Source organism: Rhinolophus sinicus, linkage group LG14 (genome assembly GCF_036562045.2).
Source record: "Rhinolophus sinicus isolate RSC01 linkage group LG14, ASM3656204v1, whole genome shotgun sequence".
NCBI classification, from domain to species: Eukaryota; Metazoa; Chordata; class Mammalia; order Chiroptera; family Rhinolophidae; genus Rhinolophus; species Rhinolophus sinicus.
Window position 1 is genome coordinate 17502743 of NC_133763.1, and position 17994 is coordinate 17520736.

At 41.3% G+C, this 17994-nt stretch overlaps 1 protein-coding gene across 5 annotated transcripts in view; it reads right to left on the reverse strand.

Annotated features, from left to right (window-relative positions):
• Nucleotides 1–928: 928 nt before the first annotated feature.
• CHD7 (chromodomain helicase DNA binding protein 7) overlaps nt 929–17994 on the reverse strand; it is a 211760-nt gene continuing 194694 nt past the window's right edge. For 4 of the 5 annotated variants that reach the window (XM_074318933.1, XM_019752430.2, XM_074318932.1 and 1 more), the window contains 9 exons: nt 17651–17859; nt 16858–17526; nt 15825–15985; nt 13507–13734; nt 12831–13274; nt 9451–9672; nt 8246–8386; nt 7905–8009; nt 929–6642 (listed from right to left, as the gene is read on the reverse strand). In XM_074318933.1, coding sequence (XP_074175034.1) covers nt 5725–6642; nt 7905–8009; nt 8246–8386; nt 9451–9672; nt 12831–13274; nt 13507–13734; nt 15825–15985; nt 16858–17526; nt 17651–17859 — 3097 coding nt within the window. In that variant the 3' untranslated portion in view covers nt 929–5724. The remainder of the gene's footprint in view (nt 6643–7904; nt 8010–8245; nt 8387–9450; nt 9673–12830; nt 13275–13506; nt 13735–15824; nt 15986–16857; nt 17527–17650; nt 17860–17994) is intronic. The other variant, XM_019752431.2, reaches the window with a different exon arrangement.

The following is a 17994-nucleotide window of genomic DNA, read 5'->3' on the forward strand; positions in this document are numbered from 1 at the left end:
TGACATCAGTTGTTAAGAGAGTTTGTAGCTTATTCTATTTTAGGTTTGGGGTTTTTGTTTAAGACTGCAGGCCTGAATTAACGTGAATGGCAGGTTTCTACTTAAGACAGTCACCACTAGACACAGCTTACACTGGAAAAGTCTAAATTCTAGTTCTCTCCACCACACTTGTCTTACCACTTGGCCCTGGGCAAGTGACCCAGCCTCACCAAGTAAAGGGGTGGTGGCCAGAACACTGGGGTGTGGCATGGATTACCTCGAAAGTGCCTATTAACAAACAAAAATGCTGAATTCTAAAATGTTAAGAGCTTCCTGACTCCTAAGGGAACATGGTTAAACATGTTCAACAGGAAGAATTTTCTATTCTAAAATGTGACGTGTACTCCCCAAACCATTACATTTACAGCATACTTCGGTTTCAGTCATCCGCCTACCTCCAAGTTGGAATGTCAGGAACTGCGGTGGTTTTGGGTTGCAAAGGATGTGAATCTACTGCAGTACCTGTCCCCAGTCACAGAAAAGAATCAGGTTTCTCTCATGTGTAATTTTGAAATTGAGCTTTCAGATCAAAATGCAGAGGCGGGCAAGGGACAATGGAGGGAGCCACTTCAAGTAGACTATTAAGTGATTCCTGAACATTTTGACTTAGTGTTTCTCTTTATTATACATTAGAAATCTTTTATGCTGTCCTTTAGCTATAACTGAAAATTAATTCACCATGACAGTTTATCTCAGAGTCCAGGAAAGACCTCGTGAGTAAGAAAGCTTCGCAGGAGAAGGAACCTCGTTGGGAGAGGCACCACTACACTTGACATGTAAGTGTCTAGAGATGGATGCTGCCATTTCTGTTCAACTGCTGAAAATTTCAACCAGTTCGGGGGCTAAACAATTTATAAGAGTAAGTGGTTCTGAAGATAAAGATGCTAGATGAAAGAATATTTGAAATTTTAATTGTCATTACCCTATTTTTCAATTTCATTTAAATTACATGGTTAAACATTCATTGGTTAAGGAGGTGCAAATTAAAATTCAACTACATTGGTAGATCCAAAGTAAGACCTACAGACCAACAGACCCATTAGGAGGGTGGAGCTACATTCCCAACGCATACACACGAGTTTTAGTTTTGGTTTAGAGACTCAAGAATAAAAATGGGAGCAATAGGAAAGTTGAGCAGAAACCTTAAACATAAAAAGGATTTAATCATTCAAAAAACTTTGAAAATTACCATCCTAACCCCTACCAGAAAAATCTCTATATTGGGTGACTCTCCCAATAAAAAATTAAATGATAAGATACTTTTCACTGAAGGAGTCTTACATTTGATTAAATATTCCAGAAATTAATTTACTCATCCATTTTGCCAAATGTAGTTTACTTTACTGTGAAATGTCTATAAAACTGTGGTAAATCTTATCTGTCCTAAGAAAATACATAAAATTGCTCATTAGAGAGCCACGTTGAATGAGTGAGATATATTCTAAGTGCTTGTTAGTGGAAGTCATTTACATTGTTTTTCTTCCTAATTTATTGATGGCTCTAGACACACAGTGATGCTCAGGGCACACTCACATCCCTTCAATACACATACGGGTTTCACCTCCACTACTTATTAGAAATAGTTTCTAAGAACTCTTCCCCAAAATGATTAACAGATAATTTTCATTGAAAAGACAATTTTGTAACAGGATACGGAAGGAAAATTTTCTGTTTCCAGTATCTTGTAACACTAATCATGGAATTCTTAAAAAAAAAAAAAAAGCATAGTGAACATTCTTCATCTGTTTTCACTTTGGGTGTATTTCAGTAGGAATCATCCTGAAGAGTTAGTTCAAATTATTCACATAATTTAAATGAGAGGCTCTATCTCTTTAAAATCCATTCCAAATCCATCCACTGCTTTCCATCTCTATTACTACCCACTACCTTGATCCAAGGTTGCTACAGCAGTCCCCCAACTAGAATTCCTGACTGCCTTTTTAACTAAATTTTATTGGGAAACAGTGTTTTTCTCCAGGGCCCATCAGCTCCAAGTTGTCCTTCAAACTAGCTGTGGAGGGCGCAGCTCAGCTCCAAGTCCAGTTGCTGTTTTCAATCTTTAGTTGCAGGGGGCGCAGCCCACCATCCCATGTGGGAATTGAACTGGCAACCTGGTTGTTCAGAGCTCACGCTCTAACCAACCGAGCTATCCTGCCGCCCCCGACTAACTCCTCTTTACAAACCATTTTTTCGCATTGCAGTCACAGTGATTATTTATTTAAAAACATGAATATGATCGAATCACTTTCCTGCATCAATATCTTCCAGACTTTCTACTGCAGTTAAAAGGCAATGCAAGTCCTCCCCCAGGGGTCCTGGTCCCTGCCTCCCAATTCTTCTAGGCAGACAGGCTCCCCTGTGCCCCTTCTTCCAAGTTCACTCATAATTCATGATCTTCGCATTGGCTGTTCCCTTTGCCTGGAACGTTCTCCAGCCAGCTGGTCTGGCTCCTGCTTCTCATCACTCAGGTGTAAGCACAGCTGTCCCCTCCACAGAGAGCTCCTTCCTGACTACCTCATTACCTTATTTAATATTTTCCTCAAATCTACAAAAATTTTACTTGCGATCTGCTTATCATCTCTTCCTACTAGACGTGACAGCAGGGGGTGTTTGTTTTCTTCATTGCTGGATTCTTGCCACTAAACCAGCATCTAGCACATAGCACCCCATAAATGTGCTGATGAAGGGTAATTAGACAGCGGTCAACAGCCTGGGCTTTGAAGTTGGATCAACCTGGGTTCAAGTACCAGGTTTGCAACTTACTAGCTGAGGCTTATTTAAGTTCATCTTGGTAAAAAGCTTGACTTCTTTATAAAAATAGAACTACTTACAGGGCAAATCAATCCCAAATTTTAATGAGTTAACTGGACTCAAGTTTCCTGAGTCAGAGCTCACCCTATTCCAGGCTCTACTTCATGCAGACCTTCTTGTAATTCCCAACCTCAAACTTCAGATTCCTTATGGAAGGATTTGAGGGGAGGGGGTATGTAAACATACAGATGCCCCGAACACTTTAGCTCATGATTTTTCTTTCAGAGACCTAAGAGTGCAGTAACAGGACAGTGTTAAGCGGGTCTGAAGGCAGACTGCCTGGGTTCGAAACGCAGTGCCTACAGCTACTGTTGGCCAGTTTCTTAAACTCTCCACAGTTCCCTCCTGGGAAAACTGCGTTTCCCTCCCAGAGAAGTGACGATTAGGCAGTAATGCCATGCAAAGCACTTCTCACCTCTGTGCTCAATTTACACGAGAGGTATGACGAACGCTGCATTAAAATATTTCTTACAGTCAGTTCAAGATCCAGTATCAAGAATTAATTCCATTAAAAGGAAAAAAAAGCATTTTCCAACGTGGAAATTTGAATGACTGTAAAGCCTCGTTAACAGCTGATCCCAGATGACGTTTCTGCGGTGAACTGTCTGTCTGTCTAGTCAGGGTTCCTTCTGGCCACGGGCAGCTGCTGCCTTTGCTCTGAAGACCATCCTCGCTCTCAGCATCTTCTTCTAACAGTGACAGTCACTTCAGATGCTCAACTTACAGAAGGTCACAGGAAAACTTCCAATACTATAAAGAATTTTTAAAAAAGACCCTTTTATAACTCATTTTATTAAACACCGTCTCCCTACCTAAATTCTTATTTTAAGGCTTAAAAATAATCTTTCAGTTATTTAAATAGTTAAATTCCCTGTATTTTGTGCAGATCTAGTTTCATTTTCCATGTTGAAAGAATTCCATTTCAGGGGATATTCTCTTAAAGGCACTTCCATCCAGCGCACACCACCCGCTCGTTAACTTTCACAAGAGTATGATGGTGGGTAAAAGCGACCAGGGCTCTCTACAGAGAAGGTTTCAAGTCGTTCCTTTCCCAGAACCACACTGGGTATATTTTCCCCTTGGGATATAAATGAAGCGAATCTCATTGTCTAAAAGGGATTCAGACAGTCTGTGTTGTAACACATCAGGTGAGGGTGGGCTGTTGTGTGGACACGGGGGAGGGTCAGAGGGAGGCGACGCACACACCTGGAGCCGCGTCCCTTCCTCTCCCTTTTCACTGCTTTGTATTTGGTCAGGTGACATAAAAAGGTGAAAACAGCTCTCAAATTATATTGTGCCTCAAATATCAAAGGTCATAAAGGGGAGCACAAATCAGCGGCTCCCCGGTCTGTGTGCGCGTGCGTGGGCGCTCGGCGTGCCTGCCTGAGTGGGTCCCTTTCCACTCCGCATGGGCTTGCCAGTTTCTGGCATCAAGCGCTGGTCTGCGGGACACCAGAGCGCCTTTGTGTCCCTTGCTGACACTCCGGCATTGTGTTTTTCTACCCGTTAACCAAGGATAAATGACCTAGATATTGTGCCTATTAAAGCCTCATTTTTCTTTTGCCCTTTTGTTCTTTGGTGTACCACATTATCAGACGCTGCACACATTTTTAAGTATTCTCAGTCTCAGATGCCCTTTTGAGAGAGTAATAGGAGGTTTTTGTGTGTGGTTCTGTTGAGATATCTGGAGTGGAATTATGTGAAGGTAATTTAAGGTTTTCTTTCCGTCCAGTCTGAAGACAATCAGCTTAGCCCATTACTAACAGCTAATCTAGTAGAAGAGGATATAACAAGAGACTGTACAAAGGCCAGAGTGCCGTATTTGCATCTATTGCGAATACAAAAAATAGAGTGAACACCAGTTCCCCTACACACTACATCCTATAATTACATTTCTGCATATCATGGGTCACTTTTATTAAAAGCATCATTACTACAGTTGGCAGCAATTTACATTTTATCTTACATGATAGCAGTTTTCAAAGAAAAAAATAAAAGGACATCACAACAAAGAAAAACAATACATTTACAAAGTCATGTCTGTAAACTTCAAGGCTAGTTTAGAGCTGAGGTAATGCTGTTTTAGCTTTGTGGCTAAAGTAACAAAGTCCTTTAATTTAAAAAAGGTACCTGATTCTCTATTCTCTCACTCTTTATTTATTCATCTATTTATTTTGTTTATACCAGTGCATTACAAGACCACGAGACAATGGAACTGTCGTTCTTCTGGCAAGAACCCTCCCAGTAGGTTAATTTCCAAAGGGACCCTTCACATTCAACAGCTGCCTTATTATTGCTGCGCCTCACGACAGAGACGTTCACACTAACGTGGAGATTGTCAGAGTGTATGGATGTGTGTGTATGCGCACGTGTGGGAACCCCCATACAGTCAGAAAGGGAAACAAATGAGCAAGTATGATATGTATGGTAAATTTCATCTTGACCTTCACAGCAAAAAAATTAAAATTAAAAAATTAAATATATAACTTCATACTTCCTTTGAGCAGCACGTCCTTCCATTAGTGCCCCTCAGTTACAAATTGCTCTTTATTATAATACCAATGGTACCAAAAGAAAAAGAAAGAAAAAAAAAAGCAGAGCATTATGTAAATTTCCTTAAAAAGACATGATCACCTCTCAAATTTCATCTCTCCTAGGGATAATAAATAATGCACTGCACAATACTTAATGACCAAGATACCTTTTAACACACCTGTATAACATGACTTGGACTTTTTTTCTTTTTTTTTTGTTTTGCTACACTATGTTACAGAACAGCTTATAAAACTAGGTATGAACATTAACTGTGAGTGTAAACAGTAGGACTACCACTTGTCAAAAGTTTTAAAACACTTTAACTGGAACTGGTACTGGTTATTCATCATTTTCATTGTTTTCTATTTCATCCCCCCCATCGAGCGAGTCCAGCTCTTCACCCTGTGCTATTTCATCTTCTAAGATGGAGGACTCCGCAGTCTTATCCAGGTTCTCCTCGGCATCGCTGCCTTCTAGGTTCTCTTCTTCCTGAAAGGTGGCCCCCTCGGCCTTGTCAGGGACCTTCTCTTCGCTGGAGCCCACGGCGTTCTGAAGTCCTGCTAATGCGGGGAACCCAGGCAGTGTCAATCCTCCCAGTCCCGGAGGTAGAAACATGGACGGGTAGAAGAGGCCTGGAGCCATGGTGGACAAGAGAAACGGGTTGAAGGCCAGCGGGTTGGAGGGCAATGCGGCCGGAGCAGTAGCAGCACCAACAGATCCATTTGCAGAGTCAGTAGCCGAGACAGCATCTGTGCTTTTCTCAGAGTCTTTGTTCTCTTCTTCGTTCTCATTTCCTTTCTCTTCTACTTTTGAAGTGCCGTCTTCCGGTTCTCCTTGACTAGAAGCAGTAGTGGTGTTTCCAGTAGCAGCGGATAGAGGGTTATTCAACAACCCGCCCAGTCCAAACATGTTGGGCAGGCCCGCCATGCCCGGCAGCATCAGGGGCAGCACGGCAGCAGGATTCTTCGCATCGCCTCCGGCAGCGGCAGCTGTTGCCAGTCCTGGAGGGAAGCCCATGAGACCTGCCAGCTGGAGAGACTGGAGATTCTGGAGATTCTGAAGGCTCGTAAGGTCCATTCCAGCAAACAGGCTGTTCACCAACAGAGGGTTGATTCCTGAAGTGGAGGCCACAGCGGCAGCAGCTGCAGCTGCTCTGGCAATTTCACTTTTGGGCCTTCTTCCTCTTCTGCTCGCTCCTTCTCCCCTCACCACAGGTCCAGTGAGAAGACGGTCAAACATCGACTCGGGAACAAAACCCTGAAGGAAATGGAGAGGCAAACAGTGGCTGTAAAAGTTGCTGAAGAAAACTCGATTCCAGTGTGGGCCTTTATGATCTGAAAATTGACATTCTGAATGGAAATACATAAGCAATTATTTCCACTCTAAGAGCACAATGGTAAGACTTATGAGAGCAAAAATTCTGTATTTTAGCATTCCATTAGCTCACTGAATTGTGCTGAGTTGCAGAAAAATTGTTAAAGGCTGCTCTATCAGTGAGGTAAATGTCAAGTTATCTGCATCCATAACTAACTCGAGAAATAACACATCAGAAGGAAGCTGAAAGTATAGAAAACTTAATTAAAATTACATTTTAGTACCTACTCCAGGGAAAGAAAAACGTTCATACTAAAACCTGTACACAAATGTTTACAGCAGTTATACTCATAATTGCCCAAATCTGGAAACGGCCCAGACATCCTTCCGTGGGTGATGGCTAACCATATATGGGGGCACATCCATGCAATGGGGGCTGCTCAGCAACAGAAAGGAACAAACTTTTGACACATGCAACCACCTGGATGACTCTCAATATAATAAGTGAAACCAAAGTTCCATACTTTATGCTTCTGTTTATGTGACAGCCTCAGAAAGACAGAACTCTAGAGATGAGAGAACAGATCACCAGTTGTCAGGGGCTCGGGGTGGTGGGGAGAGAATAATAGGGAATTTTGGGGGGACGAGGAACTCTCTGATTATGGTGGCAGTTCACAAAACTATACCTGTGTTTAGACTAATAGAACTGTACACCAAAAGAAAAATAAGGAGTTTTACTATATACGTCAAATAAACAAAGGAATCAAGACATTATCAACAAATTAATTTTAAAAAGAAAGTAATAGTGAAAAGAAATTTAGGCAGAATTATTGTACTTTTTATTTTAATATCAGAAATCACAGTTAATGCTAATAATCTCAACCACCATAAATTCTGTTCCACGATGGAGTGTTAGTTAGGTTTACCGGGGCCACTCCTCCCTGCAGGGAGTCAGTCCACCTCTGAGACTGTGAATGTGTATTTCTACACAATCGTTTTATATCAGACCTGTCTAATCCACTTTGGATTGATGGTATTGACACAAGACACGATGATGTAGTCATGATGTTTGAAAATGATGTATTATGTCAATTCTTTTAAGGTAAGAGAACTGAATAATTAATGGCACAGAAAATAAAGAAAAATTCAGGAGAACAGTTTTGTTTAGATACCTTTCATGATGAACACGCAGAGTTTGTACTTACAGACTGCTTAACTATATCAGTCCAGTCTGGAGCAACTGCAAATTCAGGATTTTCTTCCAGCCACCTGGGTAGATCCTTCATTGGAGGTGCCATGGCTCCACCCATCTGGAGAGAGGTTATTAGGAAAATGCTTTAAAAACACGTTAAGTTCTGCCCTCTCCCCTTTTCCATCCATATATATATACATATACATACATACATACACACATACATACACATATCATATACACAGATCCTAGAAAAAATGTGATTTTTTTTCTTTTTAATAAAGATGTCAGGATAAAACACTTCTTTCTGGGATAAGAACTCAGAGAGGCCCAACTTCCCTTTCCAACGTTTACCTTCTTTCCATTTCGTTTATTGACGACAGGCACCCTTTCTTCTCCTGTCAAAGTGTTTATATCCAATTTGTTAGGGTTTCGACATCTATGTCGTTTTTGTTTCGGTTTCTGAAATGAGGAAAACAGCACATCTGCATTCTTCTGCAAAAAAATAAAATATATATATATGTATTTAGTAAAATTGCATGTAGTACTTATTCTTTCCTGTATAAATGACAAACAGTGAAGTCATTTTCAATTACTATGGAAATTTCAACAATTTTAACTACTAAAAACCATACTTTTCTTTCAAAGGAAAAAGTCCTATTTCCCCCCCTGTACATTAAGGAACTAAACAAACATGTAAACTCAAGAGTCTGCTTTTCCTTTTGTCTGTCAATAACTCCACTTAAAGTCTTTTCTTCAAATACTTAACCAAGTCATGGTAATTTTAAAGGAAACTTTTCTCTAGTACCTTCGCTAATTGCTACTCATTGACTTGAATGAATACAGAGGTGATATCGCATCTATGACAGAAGAGAACCGACCAAGGGACCAAAGGACCTTTGTAGGAGGGGCATGCTAAGTGTCAGGAACTCAACTCAGGCTGAACATAATAAAATGTAAAATCCTACATGTAAGTTTTCAAAAATCAATCACATAAGTATGGAAGGAAGTAAAAGAGTTGCAATGCTAGCTAGTAAACAGTTTACGGACAAATGATCCAGAGATATTGTCTAATGTTTAATTTAAGGCATACGTGTCAGTTACTTGCTTAAAAAATAAGCTAAAAAAGTCCTAGGCTGTATTAGCTGACCAAATCTCTGCAAGTAACAGCTTCATAGTACGCTGCGCTGGTCAGACCTGGGCTGGAGACCAATTAAAGTGCATTCATGAGTGTTATCCCAATAATGAGACCACCTGGAAACTACGCCAGGCAAAGAATATGAATACTGGAGAAACCGTATCTGTGTGGTGAGAGATGGAAAAAGTAAGAAAATGCTTAATAGGAGTCTTCAAATACCTATGAGGCTGCCCTTCCAGTAGGACAGACCTAAAGCTAGCTTCTTGAATGTAGACTATACAATGACCAAAACTGGGAAACGTTCTAGACGAGGAGACATTCAAGCAAACGCAGAGGGACCAGGGATTTCTATGTTGTATGGGAGACGACATGGACTGTCCTTGCAGGACGACTCCTCTCTCACTAAGCTCGCCATACTTACTGGTACATAACTTGGCATATCAACAGTGTAAGCAGGGTGCAGCTTCAGCCATTCGACTAAGTCCTTATTTTTAGGAGCGTCGTCCCCCACCAGCCTCGTCCCATCTTCGAGATTTATAACAGGGATCCGTGTGTCGGGGTCCAGCTGTCCAGGAGAAGGAATGTTTCTTGTTGGTGGGGTCTCTATATCTTCTTCAAAAGCTTTGGTCACCTCAGCATCCTCCTGAAGAAAGTTGACAATGGTCTGAATTCTCACATGGAGAGAGAGATTCTGGTAACGTCCTAAGAAAATGCTACTCTAGCAAAATAGATCTTTGGTCAAAAAGGGAAAAAAGCTATTTGAAATAATGTCAGGTTTGGAACAGCTATCCAATTAGAAGATGAAACTTTAATATTCTTCACACTGTAGAATTAGTAATTATGTAGAGAATTCACAGTGATCCACACTCCACGTCTGAAAGCTTAAGCAAGCCACTAGGAATACAACACGGGCAGTGCAGGCTGAGCCTGACGTGCACACGAGGTAGCCTCTCAATCTCTCTTGGGGATCCATAGATAAACATCATTAAAATTGTTTAAATAAAGAACTATGCCGAAGGCCAGTTTATACGCAGCTTTTTGGCACTCTGTGAACAGTACAATTTTGTTGGTAGTCCAACATTTTGTGTTAGGTATAGATGGTAACACTAAAAAGATTGAAGTTTAGATTTTACCATCATCCAGCCACTGTTCCTCAAACTGTTTTTTCAACTTCCAGACATTTTTATGTCAGCCCATTTCTCCATTCCCACTGGCCAGCTGAACATGGTTCAGGCTGGCATCACTCCCTGCCCATATCACTGCAATATTCCTAATGGTCTCCCATTCTACGCTTCTCACTGCTATAATGGAGTCAGTTTTCCAGAATGTATTCCTTCCACTTCAAAACATTATGTCACATCACTCTTTTAAACTATTGTGATGACTGAATCCCTACCACCTTCATTATAAAATCCAAGTTCTTCAGCATCGCAATTAAAACCCTCCCTGATTTGCATCCCACTTTGTCTCCAAGCTCATCTCTGCTGAACCTGCCTCCTCACAAATTCCCCAGCCAATAAGCTGTTCACCAAACATGACAGGCTCTCTCTGGCCTCAGGGCCTTTTCACATGCTCTGCCTGCCCCCTCTTTTCAAATGACCAACTCTTATACAATCTTTAAAACCTAACTGAAATACAACCCGCTCAAGGGAAAGTTGCTCATCTGTTTCTCACCATGGCCCCTTCCCCCATTCCCATTCTTCCTTTGGGACTCACAACTAGGATACATTATTCTCTTACACACTGAATTCTCTCGCACAAGCACCTGTCAGGCCTTTATTTTTCGCCTCCCAGTGCCTGGCACGGGACAGGGCCAACTCTCACAAGGCAGCTGCGTGCATGGTGGCTACACCCTTACTTTTCATGGTAGCACCAAATGACCTCCAGGTCAAGTGCTGACATAATACAAGATTTTAGAATCTGTCTTGCTCTGTACAAGTAACATTGCCATCCTTTACACCTCTTCACCACTCAGTTTATTTACAGATCAATCAGTGTTTTCCCTGTGTTTCATGTGCATGCTATAACCCTCCACAACACCAAATGAGGAATCCCCAAATTCCAACATTTGACAGACAAAAAAAGATATATACATATGTGTGTGTATATATATATATATATTATATAATATATATATAATATATATATATACACACACACACATAATATATATATATATATATATATATATTCTCTAACGTCTATTAGGAGTTTTGAGCTGGGTTGCTAAATGTGACTTTAGAAAAAGAAAAATATCAGTAAGTTCTTAGGGCTGGCTTAAAATATGTGAAATGAATAGTCAGTCTTTAGTTTAATAAAGGTATATAAATACAATAGGAAAATAGCAGCAATGACTATTAATTCCTGAGGTTTGGTCCATAAACAAGTATGTGCCGTGATTAAAATATTAAACTCAATAGTAAATGAAAAGAGGTGTGAACTGCAGAAACTCAACTTGAGGTTTACAAAGAGGATTTTCGGTGAACAAAATCCATCCAAGTGTTAACAGAGTGGTTTCAAGCAGGAAGGCTAATCACTAGACATGCAACGGTGGGGAGCACACACCTGGAAATGGCGTTTGAACCCAAGGAACAAGCCAGTCACAGCTGATCCATTACAAAGTGTTGCATTTTCACAGGCTTCTAAAAGCAATCATGCACTCAACAAAACGACCATTATTGTGACTAGTGCGTTAAATAATGAATTTTAAAAATTAACTGTAATCACCTGGATGCTTCTGTTTTAATCAGACCCCACCAGGGGTAAATTTCAGTGAATGCTATTTTGTCATTTCTAGACTTGAACCCAACCAACCACCTCTTCCCCTACTCTTTTAAGTGATTAAGATTTCTCTAGGTTCAAGAAATAGAAAATGGGCATTATCTGTCCAGGGATGGAATGAGTAAAAATACATAAAACAAACAACCGTCTACCCCCTGGTTTAAATTTCAGCGTTTCGCACACTGCCCCACGCCCAGCGCAAGAGCCCACCGTGTCACAGGAGTGCTGGATCCTCACGCAGACAGGGAGCGCCAGAGCCACCGTGATGATTCGGGTTACGAATCAACAGGCGTTAAGATATCTAGTGCTAATTAGCCCTTTAAAAGGGGGCCGCATGTGATCGGGTTCTTGGCGATAAAACCCTCGTCATTAGTTAGGTGGCAGGCACATTTCTAGGTGGTGTGGTGGGCGCAGATTAGGGAAGAGAATTTTTATTACACTGCACTTGTGTCCTCTGAATTGAAAAAAAAAAATGTCAAAATCCCTGGGCACACACATTTCATTCAAACCTAAGCTAGCCCAGATCAGATGAGATTTTTAAAATATCTAGTTATGGAGGTAGGAGAATTTGTAGTCACTAACTCTGTATATGAATATAAATCTTAAGTTCTGAAAGTAAACATTTATACTAATCTAATAAACACCAGACTCAAAACATATCAGTAATTTTTAACAGCAGAAGCTTTTTTCACCTCAAGAATTCAGAAATAAGAATTACAGGCTCAGAAGCACATGTTTCTGTTTCAGGCTAGTCTTCCGAGAGTAATCAATATATCGGAATCTTGGGAAGACCAAAGCCTCCAGCTACGTTTGGTTCAGGCTGAGTGATCTGTTATCAATGCTCAACATAATCTGCCAGCTCAGAACCAGGAGTCCGTTTAGCGTAATTGTTTTTTTTAGCGGCGGAAGCCAGCTTGAATGCCACGTCACTGAAAGGAACAGAGAGCGGCAGCATCCACAACACAGCGACCCGGGCTGCCAACATGGGCACACACCATGGAGATGAGCTCCTGAACTTACTGCGCTCAAAGACGTCCGTTTGTGGCTCATGAAAAGCAGGTCAAGGCCCTCCACGTTTTTCCTCCTTCCCCGCCTCCTCTTCACGGGAGGCTCTCCATCCACTAGGGAGCCATTAAGTGGATGCCTCGTGGGTGTGCGTGACAGGCCTGCCTGGAGCAGTTCCATTTGAGTCTTAAAGGCATCAGACACTGGTGTCGAGACAGTAGGCAAGATAAACTTTGAAGTAAGAGATGAAAAATTTGAGGTAGAGCTTGTTGCCTCTCTCGAGGCCTTTGATAAATCTACAACTTTTTCCTGTCCATTTTCCGAGACCACCTGAGACTCCCTAAGCTGGGCGACCATCTCCATGAGGTTTCTCCGCTTGGCAGCTCTTTCAGCCTCGATTTCAATTTTCCTCCTCCTCCTCCTCCGCTGGCGAGGGACGGAGAGGTTAAGGGCATCTTCCTATCGAAAAAGTCCAACAAAACAATGAGCCCAAATGGTATGTGCCATACGGGCTGGCTTTCAGAAAGAAAGAACCAGAAGCTTAAGAAATGAAACATTCATGACTTTTGAACAGAGCCAAGGATAAACAGCAGCCGTATTTCTCAGAAGGACCAGTGAAACACAAGTGTCCAAACTGCGTAAAGATTTAGAGAGCTGAACTTGACACCGTAAAACAAACGCTCTTGCCTACCTTTGACAGCTGAGGAGAAGTGGTGAGGTCCTCACTCCCACTGATGCTCGCTTGGCCAACCATGGAGAGCTCGGCAAAGCTCCGCTTGTGCAGGGGACTGTCCATAGTGGGGGGCGTGTAACCAGGGATGAGGCCCTGGAAATCGAACATCTGGCGCCTATTTACTGGCCATTTGCCTTTCAGCACCGCTTCACAGATGTTGTCTAATCGGTTTATCATTACTCGATCCTGGAGGGAGAAGAAAAGTCACATGAAATTGTAACAAAGACTTGGGTAAAAATTACTAGGTAAGTATTTCCACTAAGATATGAAAGAGCATAAAAGGTTTAAAAGTCAATCGGTGGGCTAAAAGTAAAGAAAACCAATGAGCAAGTAAATAAACAAAATCCACCCAAACTGCCTTGCTATGGTGGGAGGTCCTAAGGTGACCCCAATGCAGGAAACAGAATATTCTTCACTTGTGAACACCGAATCACATCAATTAGGAAACATTACATTACCACTATCTCTAAAATGCCCCCATGTTTTAAAAGTAGCTGTTAGTCAAGCTAAAGAATTGTTGGTGACTGTCGGCAGGTAACCAGGGAGCCCTGCATTTAGCTTCTCAGATGCTCTGGTGCTTCGGATCCACAGGCGGGATCACAGTCTGTCCCAGGAAGTGGGGCTTCATTAGCGTCACTATTAATAAAGTTCAGCATTACAAAATGGGCAACTACCTAGGAACACCTAATGAATGGCAATTTGCATTCCCTACCTATTATCACTTCAAATTTCACTGAAGCGTGTACATTAAAAATGTCTAATTACAGCTCTTAGACCCAGTTTCCATAGATTAAAAGTGCCTGCTACTTACTGTAGACCTTCTGACTGACCTGGGGAACTCCCTTCTATTCTCAATAGGGAATTAGCCTAACAGGGGAAGTGAGAGGGTGCAGAGAGAAAAAGATGTCTTTGATAGTACATTCTTCGGTTAAAAATTTCACATTGTTTCTTACGCAACTACCACTATGGAAGGCCAGCCTGGGGATGACTCGACTAAAGCTGTTTTTGTGTTGTTTTAAACCAGATAGTCCTGCTATGGTGACTAGGATGATTATTTCCACACCCAGAAAAACAGACGTGAGTTACACAGGGACTTATTATAAAATTACGCTAGTTAGCCAAAAAAGTAATTTCCACTTCGCTTTTGGTTACAGTTAACTTCCTTTGGAATTATCACATAACGTATTGAACCAAATGGGTTAACCGCCCACCCTCTCCCAAGTGAAGAAGGTTTCCAAATATATGGAAGTTGTCTTAAATCTGAAAGTTCTACTTTAGATTAAAAATGAAATCAAAACACACAGTTTTAAAAGTCCACACATTTTCCCCGGTGCATTGTTGGTGGGGTTGTAAATGGTGTAACTGCTGTAGAAAACAGTATGGAGATACCACAAAAAATTAAAACTAGAACTACCATATGACCTGCAATCCCAGTTCTGGGTATATGTCCGAAAGAATTGAGAGCAGGATCTCATAGAGATATTAGTACACTCATGTTCTTAGTAGCACAATAATAAGCCAAGAGGTATAAAGAACACAAATGTCCCACTGACGGATGAATGGATAAAGAAAATGTGGTATATACGTGCAATGGAGTATTATTCAGCCCTAAAGAGGAAGGAAACAGTTACATGCTATCACCTGGGTAAACTTTGAGAACATTATACCAGGTGAAATAAGCCAGTCACAAAGGACAAGTATTGTATGATTCCACTTACATGATGGATTTCAAGTGGTCAAATTCACAGAAACAAAAGGTAGACTAGTCATTGTCAGGACTACGGGGAGGGTAAAAAAGGAGATGTTTAATGGGTGTAAAGTTTCAGTCATGCAAGATCAAGTTCTGGAGATTGGTTTTACAAGATGAATATACTGAAGACTAATCTATACACTTAAAATTGGTTAAGATCATAAATTTCATGTTATGTGTCTTTCACCCCAATAAAAAAATTTTTTTTTAAGTCCACATGTTGTATTTTGTCAAAGGGTGAGCCTGTGAAACAATAATCCACAGACTATAGCGGATACCATGATTACTAACCTAAAAAAAAACAAAAAAAACAAAACCTCACCTTGCCTATCCTATTACAAAAGTATTCTACAGATTTCTTTTCTTTGGGCTTTTCCAGATTATCCTTTAAAACATGAGAAAAATCAACAGTTTTCACACACTGTATCAAAGTTTATCTTAAAATTATTTGAAAAATCAAGCTAATATGATTCCCTCCACCACACTCTTTTGGTCAACAAAACCAAACAACATAAAACCCACCAACCTTAGGCCAAAACGAGAAGGCAAAGGTTCTTTCATGAAGAAGCTGAGCTACCGAAGGGTCTCCATCCTCCATGTAGAATCCATCTCGGGTTTCATCCCTAGCAGTGCTCATAGAAGCATTGCTTTCTTCATCAAAATTCTTCCCTCTGGAGACAGCTCCTGCTGAGAAAGGAGTTAATATGCGTTACTCACAACCAGAATATCACTGAAAAAGAAGTTTAGAAAGGGCAGGATGGAAAATCTGAGTATCAATCCACTCTGTTTTATTCAGTAGCTATAACACGGCTAAAACGGTATTAGGCATTTTACACATCTTGTCGTTTAAAGCCTGTAACAGCCCTTTCATGTACACGGTTATTTCCATTTTATAGATGAAGAAGCAGAGGCTTAGTGAGGATATCTCACTAGTCATCTGACCACGGGCAAGTAAATCTCAGAGGAGGCTGAATGACAGCCAAGTCTCTCACTCAAGAGCCGACATCCCTCCACACAGGAAAAAGGGCTAACGTATCAGCTAAGTTCAAAGTTCCAGCTCCAGCAGAACAGTACAATATGCCTTATTTTTATTTGTGCCAGGTACAGCAGCCTGTGACTTAGAAAGAAAACTGGTTATTTTCAGATTCTACTTCTTTATTTGTGAATTAAAACTAAATAAATGAAACTTTGTATTTAAAAATAATTATCAATATCTACTCAGTGAATGATTCTTCTCCCTCACATTTAATTGTCCAAATTAAAATCACTCGGAATTTTAAATATTGATACTATAAAGTTAACCCCTATCCTTAAGCCAGAAGTGCTGTGTCCATAAAACTCTTCTGAGACTCTAACTTGCTTGAAATATCATGTTTCCATGCCATATCACAGCAGAACATACATCTAAGCATAACCTGAAATTATCCCTTCACAGAAGAAAATGGACACTAATTACTCTTAAAAAACAAAAAAGAGGCCTTGTCATGTGACATGAAAACTTGGCATGTTTCAACTGCTGCTGTGGAATGAGGAGAGAGGCCCGAGTGGCCAGGCATTACCTTCAGGTTGGGAAGATTCTTCTGACTTATCATCATCCTCCAGCTTTTCTTCTTCATCCTCTTCCGAACCTTTTTCTGAAATAGACTTGGGCCCTGTATCGGCACTGACCTCCATACCTTTCAGTTCATTTTTTACGGAGCTGGCCTCGGCCTCACTCTCCTGCTTACTGCTCTTTTCCCCAGAGTCGGTTTCTTCTTCCTCTTCTTTCACCTCTGGTTTCTCTTGGGCAGCTGGGTTTTCAGACTCCTCCACTTTCCCTTCAGTTTGCCCCATCACCTTTTCATCCTGAACGTGGCTGGATGAGATGACTGCAGGAGTCTGGCCAAATCCAACGGCCAGTGGGTTCAAAGATGATATATTACCTGCCCCTCTGTTCTGGGCAAAGTTTTTGTGTGCGTCCAAGAAGGACAGCTCGGGGTCGTTGAGGATGTGGTAGTCCGTCCGACTGACCCCATGTTTAGCAGCACCCACCAGCAAGTCTCGGTCATGCCTGCCACATTCCCACCACTCTGGCAAGTCCAAGCTTGGCTGGCAGAGCTTCAGCCTCTCTCCCAGCTGAGGGTGATGCAGAACCTGCTCACGGATTTTCCGGAGCAGTTCGATGCGGTAGAGAGTTCTAGAGGCACGCTCTTCTGTGATTGGCTCGATCATGGAGAGGTCGGGTGGTTCTGAAAACAAGAAAACAATCACACTTGTTTGGGAAAATCCAAAGCAGGCTTTACATTGTTCATTCTCTTATTTTTCACTTCATTGGTCTATTACTATAGAACTTTTGTTACTAAATGGACCTACCATCATCTGGTTTAGTGGGCATTCGACACACTCGCCTACACATGGCCACAAAACAACTGAAGTATTTCTCCAAACTCTCATCAGACTTTTTGTCCAGTCTGGCAAAGGCTCGGAATTGGTTCCAATCAAACTGCTGTTTCATGGGGTCAAAAATCACCCCGAAAGTGGATACTACACGGTAGAAATCTGCCTCTTCTCTTCTCGTCCACCTATTAGAAAGAAGACATTAGCTTGACCTGTACTTGAGTAAAAAGGCTTCAAGTTTATTTCTTTTTTTCTTTTTTTTAAGATTTTATTGGGGAAGGGGAACAGGACTTTATTGGGGAACAGTGTGTACTTCCAGG